Here is an 8489-nt window from a genome sequence, read left to right on the forward strand (position 1 = left end):
ATTATTTTATAAATAAACTCATTCAATTTGTAATATTTGATATTTCGTTGTTGTTCCGGGATTTATTTTAAAATATCCAAAGGAAATTTTGTTGCTTTTCGTATAGTATATTTTCATACTGGATACTGTTTCCCGATATCATATATGATGAAATGAAGTTTTCATGCTAAATTTCGAATATGAATCAATGGGTTCGTATTAGAGAAAAGTGATGGGGAATCCTTCCCCTTTTCCCAACACTGTTTCCCATTGGGCTCTCCCTAATGGAAACAGTGGGAACGAACTGCACGGGAATGCACACAGCTAAATCAGACCAAGGTATCGGGTGAAATTCCCTGAGCACATTTCTTATGAAATTTTTGCATATTCCAAACCACACCCACTTCGGGTGTGGTTTTTACCTAGTGTATTAATAGTTAGGGTCAAACGAGATAGCTCACACGAATGTTGAGATACCATAAAAATGTCATCCAAATCCGTTGGGACCAATCCGAACGGACTTTGGACCGCAGGTTCGTAATCCCCTCTCCTTCAAGCTGAGATATTTTGCTTATCAAAGTTTCAACTTTCAAACTCAAACATAATTCCTACGACATTCTACATAGACACATGATGAGGCATGTTACTTTGTTAGTTTATGCATATATCTGGTCGTGTGGTGTGCACATATCTGCATAATCTCCAGATATGTCCATTAAATCGTGCAGACTCTTACGTGCTACCTCAGGGAATAAAGACGTATATAAAATAGAATTCATTTACACTGGTTCACACGTGTGAATTTGACACCGATTGACCACACTCCCAATGTATTTAAATTGGAATGAAAGGGGAAACCCACTGACTTGTATATATATGTACATACAAGGCGAGACCATACAATTACAAAGGCGACTTCTTGAAATCCTTGTATAAATAATGTGTAAATTCGTCACAACTTGACCGCTCTCACTCGAAAAGGGAGTAGCCGGAACTAAAAATGATTTTTCGAATGAACTCTCTAAATCTTCGCACACAATATTGTAGTACACATAAAACTTTGCATTATAACTCAAGATTACCATTCAATGACATCCAATCGTGTTATATCAGTAACCGACTGTTCGGAAGTGAAAATCACAGCTGTGGAAATCAATTTTTACGAACATGTGAAATTACAACTTTTCCTACCCTGAAAGCTGTAAATCTGCAGCTTTTCAGGGCTGTGTGAATCCACAGCCTGTGGACTCACAGCTTAGGACAATGAATGCACTGTCAATCCCTAGTCTGAATGAGGTTCGAATAATATACCAGTCAGGTCAAATTATTGCATCGCCAGTTCACACAGGCTTATCAAATTGTCCAGCATTTTATTGATAACGAATCCGGTAATTTATTTAAATGAATTTAGTAAATACTTAACAAAATTTCTCTTAAATTGTTTACATTTTCTTAGACAATTTTACATAAATATTTTACAGGAGGGATGGAACACTGCGCAATTAAAATTGGAATTGTCCTCGTTTCTTAGTCACTTCTCGTCGTTGTCAACGCATCTAGAAAGTACGAAAACAAAGGTGGATACCTTCAAGCCATGCAATCTTATCAATAGGACTGACCGTGAGAGTGGGACTAATGAAAAGTTTAGTATGGAAAATGTAGTTATCAAGATGGAGGTAGGCCAACCCTTTTGCCCCTTGACCTGGGGGACATTGAACTATTTCCTGAACAGTGGAGTGACAACGGTAAAGATCTACTTAAGTTTTAAGTTACAAGTTACAACTTTATATAACTTATTAGGCGATTAGTAATTATTATGTTGTTATTTCCAGCGTCAACTGTTGTTGTTCAAGGGCGAAGGAGAGCAGTGAAACGTTCTAAAAATGCTGGCGAAAACTGCGAGGTTGGTCTTTTAAATTAGGTATAGTAGTGAGGTCGAGGTTGTTAATTCATTTGGTGGTTCGTACTAATTAAATACACCTTCCTTGTTTCAAGTACATATTTTTAAAATATTTTGTATCATATTGTGTTGTAATTTTAGAATGACTCGGACTCTGACTATGTACCTCCACCTTCTGAAGATTCACATCAATCTGAACTTAGCGACACAGTAGTTTTCCAGAAGAGCGACGACCTCGGAGAATTAATCCAACTGGCCGAAGGCGAAAAAAAATTAACCAAGATCTGCTTTGTGTGTCAGAAAGAATTTTATACTACTAGTGGGCTAGCAAATCACATGTCGAGGCATGATAAGGATGCTAAGTAAATACAATTTACATGTATTGTTTATTATTTCATGATTTTTGAGAAAAATTCCTCACAAATTTTATAAATTGCAGGAGTACGAAGGAATTAAATCGTAGGAGACGAATGCGTGGTATAGAATATGTCGGATATTCCAAAGTAGAAGCTACGTCACCCGGAGTAGCAAATATTGTTCAAGTTAAAAAGACACCAAAATCCGGTCGTCGTCTCGGTCCAGTCTGTACTTCCTGCACGAAGAGTAAAATACGGAAGTGCATTCACTTTAGTGAAGAAGTGAGAAAAGAATTGTTTGATAACTTTTGGCTAAGTATGGACTGGAAAGCAAAGCAATCGTATGTTAGGGGCTTGGTGGATATCATCCAGGTTGCGTGTCGAACTACCCAGCACCCTTCGAAGAGAAAGGTCACCTTCGTGTATCACTTACCGATACGGGCCGGGTTAAAAGTGAAAGTTTGTAGAACCATGTTCTTGGCCACCCTTGGAATCGGAAAAAAAACAGTTGATGAACTGGGTACGGAAAGTGGATAGTGTTGATCATGGTAGTACTGCTCAAGTGGTCTGAGATCCATTGAAGATATCGAAAGTTGTAGTTTAAATGTATTTGTAAAAGAAATTGAATATAAATATTTTTTGTTTCCTCCTGATATTAAATTTGACGACTGAGTGTAACATTACCTAAGTTTAGTTAACTTACCGTCTAATTTTGTATTACGTAATTGAAGAAGTTTATGTATTCCAATAAACTGCACTGTTGACTTGAAATATGTGTGAAGTCGTTGCCTATTTTCGTTAACCTAAATTAGTAATTGCTTTAATTAATCATATGTTGAGTTTCAAATTTTGACTCAGAAAATGCGACAAAAAATAGAATAATATGCAATCATTGCATTGCAATATTATAAAGAATCGCTTATCTACTTGGAAAATATTAACTATGTATCTGCATGCTCGCTGTAATCAAGTTTCCTGGAATTGCTAGTCTTCAAGCAAAAACATGCGTATGAATAAATGCATATGGATAAACGATGACGATGTAACATGTATATGTACGTACTTATGTAAAATTAGAGGTACAAAATGAGCCAAAAGTGCAAGTCTTTTTCGCATCGATTTCACCAAATTGCACATAAAAAATTACAAATTCAGTTTTGGGTGGGGGGATTAATATAGCATAGCTGTTTTTGAATTATATTCAACCACACCCCCTTCAAAAATTGGGGAAGAAAATTGGGAAAAATGAGAAGGTCAATGTACACTCGGTACAGAAAGAAGTAGATACCAACTTGCATTTGACATTTGACTTCCCTCATGAATATGAACATTTTGATGCATCAAGACTTTCAAAATTCGAAAATTGGCGGTTTTTCGACCTACATATAAATCGTTAAAAAAGTGACCTTAGCGGTCATTTCGCGGCTGACAACCTGATGCCAGATTTTTCTTCGTCAGAAGTGCCACATTTTCCGCTTTTGTTGTCCGCTGCGAAATGACCGCTACCATGACTTTTTTGGGGTCAAAGTTTCTGAGGGAGGGGCTTATACGGCAGGAGCCGTAACAATGTATAGGTATTTATGATATACATAAAGGTAATTACATAGAAGCTATTAAAACAGCCTCAAATCGCCCCAAATTTAAAACTTAAGCTTTTCTGAATTTATAATGATGATATGCATTCGAAAATTAACGCTATGAGGCTTATCAACGAAGTTATCAGTTTTTAAGATAAGCAAATTTAGTTTGTCCAAATCTCCCCAAATTTAAAACTTAAGCTTATCTGAATATATAATGGTAGTATCCACTCGAAAATAAACGCTATCGGGCTTATCACTGCGCTTATCAGTTTTTAAGATAAGCAAATTTAGTTTGTCCAATTCGCCCCAAATTTAAAACTTAAGCTCAACGATTTATCAACTGAACCAACTCGTGTAAGAGATGAAAAGCATCTCAACACGAGTTGGTTCATAATCCCGGTAAACAATTTGAAGAGAGTGAGAAGTGAGACGGACCACCATACGGCACTGGCAACGACAGTCAGCGGTGGTGGTGGATACCCACCAGAATCCGAGTCTCACTCTGCCTTTCGCTAAATAATGGAAACTGCGTTTGTGAAACGGTTGGGCTGGTTCAGCTCTAGATACATATTTACTATTTACATATCTACATATATATACATATATGTCATTCAGAAGAACATCATGTAATGGTACTGGTCATTCATATCATCACTTCTTTAACACTTATATGTACATATTTCGTAAGAAACTTAAATTCTGTATTTACATACTTATGCATGCAAAAAATTGCGTTGCGTCATCCATGAGTCTTACTAATATGTTTGTATGTAGGTCTTGGACAAGATGAATCAAGTTTCATGGAGAAATTTCATTTCGGCGGAATTGGATTTAACAGAATTTGATTTTACGGGATAAAATCGTGTCAATTAATTGATTTCCGCAAAACGAACTCCTATAAAAGGAAATGTTACTCTCCTTAGCAAAACATTCATTTTTGAGCATAACTGTTCAGCCACCGCTTTGTTTTGACAAAAGCATATTTAGAAAAAAAAAATTTCTACAGAAACCACGGCGCTGTTTGAAACAACTATTTACTAATCTTAAACCTTTTGCGTATATACTAATACATTTTTTGCCAACTGGATTTGTAATTCAAAATGCAAAAACCAAATTTATTATTTACTGCGGTGGTGCTATTCGCCATATCTACGGATTTAGGTGAGTACAAATATGTACATATCAACTTTAAAACGTTTAGGGTGAATATGTACGTTTTATTTTGTCCAGTAGACAAAATGTTTTTTTATATACAAATTTAGTAGTTTTTCACAGTTTACATGCATCTCAGGTTAAATTTTCTCATTAAACCACATATATTTGTACACACATATTTTAACACCTTAGAGATTAATACTTTTTAATTAGGAAAATTCATAATATATTTTGCTCTTTGTAGTTTTCGCCTTTGAAGAAACGGATTATCACATCGTAAACACACTGGTATTAAGAACATAAATTTATGTATTAAAGAAACGTTACACATTTTAAATTCTTTCCAAATTACAGGTGACATGGCGTGAGGCAGCGGCCACATGTAAACGTCTCAACTTTGGCGATCTCGTCACCATCGAATCAATGGATGAATACCTCGACTTGATCGATCTCCTTGCATCGGCTGGCGCAGGTAACATGCACTTTTTTTTGTTAAGTTCAATACAAGGTGGAAGTTGGAAAATTTAATTTTATGTACACACCAGTGAAGGGCCAAATATATTGGACGGATGGATCCTACAGCTCGTCATCTTGGAAATGGGCATCGACCGGGGGGAAGATGCCACCCGGGTTGGGAAGACGCTGGCTGCGGGGACATCCTGTCAATTCAGCCTCCAACAAAGTCCTTCTCTCTTACCAGACGAAATTCGTGACTTTGCCAGAAACTCAGAAACACAGGTTCATTTGCAAGGTGAAAACTCTGATAATTTGGATGATTACACAAATTTTTACGAAATTCGAACTGAAAAGAACTAAGCCAATTCATGCAGGTCTTGGTAATATTTTATATCCGTAAATTCTGTCAACTTTCAAACTTTTAGCAAAAAAGTTTATTAGTATTTCCTAAGTTTACTTCGTAGGTTTACTCATCGTGAGTGTATTGATAATATTGGATACATTTTTGTAGCGCATTCTTAAATAAGTTTGCATTGTTGCTTATTCTTGGACAGAATCCAAGACCTACCGTGGCCGTCCCGTGTTACGTGACGAACGACTTGCTCGTCGTCCTCGACTCATCAGGCAGCATTTCGTTGCCTGAATACATTATCGCCAAAGACTTTTCGGCCGGATTAGCACTCGCTTATCGCGACAATGAAGATTCTCGGGTAGGATTTACCATATTTTCCAACCAGGTGCAAACTGTGGTACATCCGGTCAATACGCTCACCCCGTCCCAGTCGGCGACCGCTGTGCAGGCCGCGATCCACTTGCAAAGCGGGACTGCGACGGATCTGGCCATCGAAAATGGAGCCAGTCTGCTTGCCAGTATTGACAGAGGCGTTATCAAGGTGAGTTGAAATAAATGGCTGATGAGTGAGTTTAAAAATCTGTATTTATTCGCAGAATTTGGTAGTTGTGACGGACGGGATGTCGAATAACCGTGCGTCCACGATTGCCGCAGCGAATGCCGCGATTGCGCGTGGGATTAAAACATACGCGGTAGGAATTGGAAATTACGACGGGGCTGAGCTTGTCGCGATTGCGGGCGGTGACCGAAGTCGCGTCTTCACGGTGCCCGGATTTAATCAACTCCTCGCCCTGCTGAGACCAGTCTCTCTCAAAATGTGTGGGCCTTGAGATTATGGTCATGGCTTGAATAGATAACTTAATGGACACATATGCATGGGGTTTAATTTATGTACCATAATTCTTTCCTGTATATTTACACTTCTGTTATAAGGAAAATAAACTTTTACACTGCATCTGTCTCGCATTACTGTTTTCAATTTTTTCAATTTTGATTCAGGAAATGTGACAATATAAATCTGCATGTTCCATGCATGAGACGAAGGAATGAGGTTTGTTACCGATGACTTATTTAAGCACAGTTTGTGAATTTGATGAATTGTGTGATATACAAAATCTCCTCGGAAATGTACCCTGGTCATTGATAAATACTAAATAAGTTAAACATTGAAGTACAATTGGCATGCCGAGTGGGGCATAATTTAGTTTAAAATTGTTTGGGAACATTATCTGTCACAGCATTGGTGTTATTTATCAAGAAGGACATATTTCAATTCTGCTAATTGTCGTGATCCAAGCAAAAAGTAGAACACGGTCGAATTATCCTCCACTTGGATGACGCTTCTCCAGTTTTTCAGCTCCAAAACTCCAGTTTTTGGGCCCTACATAAGTACACATCATACATATTATGACAAACTGCGCAAATATGTCGAATGAATTTAAAAGAAAGAAAAACAGAAAAGTTTCGTCGTTTCGAACGTTGGAGGACCAGCGGACGGACAGACAAATGGACAACCGTTTACACAAATTATGCAGCTTTCACTACTTCATAAATATTTCGACTCACATTCAACATGAAGCCAATACTGTAGTACTTATTCGCCTCCAGGGTGAAAACCCCGTCGAACTCGATATAGAACATTTCCCCTTTTTTGGCATACACACCAATTTTTTTGTGGTCAAGAACGATGCGCCAGTCGGGAACAGTTTCAATTACGATGGTGACCTCGTAATACCCATTTGCCTCGTGGGGACCCAAGAAGCCAAGACGGGTCAGACCGATGCGTCGATTAACTTTCATCCTAGGAAAGGGAAATATTTCATTAATAAAATTTACCAGAATTTTGCATTGCTTAAGTTTAAGGACCTGATGCGATGTGTGACCCCACCAAATCCACGAAAAGCATCTTTCTTCACGGTTCCACGGGAGAAGGTTCTCTCCTTGTCTTTGAGTTTTAAAATACCGTTGTTCATATTTACAGATATTTTATTTCTCAAATAAAACTGTAGAATTGTAGGAAGCTGACAGAGGAATGTGACGATAATTAATGAAGGCTACATATTTCAGTCAAAATGAAACGTTGAGTAATTAAACAAATCGCGATAAGTGCTTAACACATACATAAGTAGTTATTACATTTTACTTAATGTTTGGTTTGAGGGAGTTACACGTTGTAAATATCTGGGTTATCAAGCTGGCTTATGGTCATGGCGTCTTTTTGAGAATTATGGTTAACTGATTTCACTAATTACTGATAGTTGTTTGGCAATCTGTGTTAACTAGCGTATAAGCCCGTCTCCCGCCGGGCGAGCGAAAATAAGAGCTGGAAATATCTGTCGGCAACGGAAGTAAAAGATAAGTGGTGGAGTGACATTTCCGTGTGCTCGTGTCTGACTACTACTCCGCTTCCACTCCACTCCGCAGTGGAGTGACAATTTTTGTGTGCTCGTGTCTGACTCCCACTCCATTTCCACTCCACTCCGCAGTGGAGTGTCTGACTCCCACTTCTACTCCACTCCGAAGTGGAGTGACAAATTCCGAGTACTCCTGTCTGACTCCCACTCCACTCCGCAGTGGAGTGACAAACTCGTACAGAATTGTTGCTTGTAGAAGTGACGAAACTCTGGATCCATGAACTCACTTCCATTTCACTTCCACAGAAGTGACGAAACTCTGGATCCAGGAACTCACTTCCACTTCACTTCCACAGA

General features: G+C 38.2%; 2 protein-coding genes across 2 annotated transcripts; one reads left to right on the top strand and one right to left on the bottom strand.

The window, feature by feature from the left end:
• The first annotated feature begins 1242 nt into the window (after positions 1–1242).
• On the top strand, positions 1243–3004 carry LOC118435892. The gene is made up of 6 exons (XM_035852402.1): positions 1243–1275; positions 1511–1542; positions 1642–1724; positions 1812–1882; positions 2021–2241; positions 2319–3004. Exons 1-6 carry the CDS (start codon positions 1243–1245, stop codon positions 2770–2772), a joined length of 894 nt encoding a protein of 297 aa, XP_035708295.1. The 3' UTR covers positions 2773–3004.
• Positions 3005–6978: 3974 nt separating this feature from the next.
• LOC118435551 lies at positions 6979–7855 on the bottom strand. The gene is made up of 3 exons (XM_035851752.1): positions 7645–7855; positions 7345–7579; positions 6979–7159 (listed from the first exon to the last, which is right to left on the bottom strand). Exons 1-3 carry the CDS (start codon positions 7749–7751, stop codon positions 7025–7027), a joined length of 477 nt encoding a protein of 158 aa, XP_035707645.1. The 5' UTR covers positions 7752–7855; the 3' UTR covers positions 6979–7024.
• Between the last annotated feature and the right edge of the window lie 634 nt (positions 7856–8489).

This window comes from Folsomia candida, unplaced genomic scaffold (assembly GCF_002217175.1).
Source record: "Folsomia candida strain VU population unplaced genomic scaffold, ASM221717v1 Fcan01_Sc005, whole genome shotgun sequence".
Taxonomy (NCBI): domain Eukaryota; kingdom Metazoa; phylum Arthropoda; class Collembola; order Entomobryomorpha; family Isotomidae; genus Folsomia; species Folsomia candida.

Excerpts from the sequence above, each read along its gene's own strand:
- LOC118435892 (XM_035852402.1), top strand. The coding sequence starts at position 1,243 with ATGAATGCACTGTCAATCCCTAGTCTGAATGAG. Across the intron at positions 1,725-1,811 it reads TGAACAGTGGAGTGACAACG|CGTCAACTGTTGTTGTTCAA; the intron begins GTAAAGATCTAC and ends TGTTATTTCCAG. Across the intron at positions 2,242-2,318 it reads AGGCATGATAAGGATGCTAA|GAGTACGAAGGAATTAAATC; the intron begins GTAAATACAATT and ends TATAAATTGCAG.
- LOC118435551 (XM_035851752.1), bottom strand. The coding sequence starts at position 7,751 with ATGAACAACGGTATTTTAAAACTCAAAGACAAGGAGAGAACCTTCTCC. Across the intron at positions 7,580-7,644 it reads GGGGTCACACATCGCATCAG|GATGAAAGTTAATCGACGCA; the intron begins GTCCTTAAACTT and ends TCCCTTTCCTAG. Across the intron at positions 7,160-7,344 it reads GTATTGGCTTCATGTTGAAT|GGCCCAAAAACTGGAGTTTT; the intron begins GTGAGTCGAAAT and ends GTACTTATGTAG.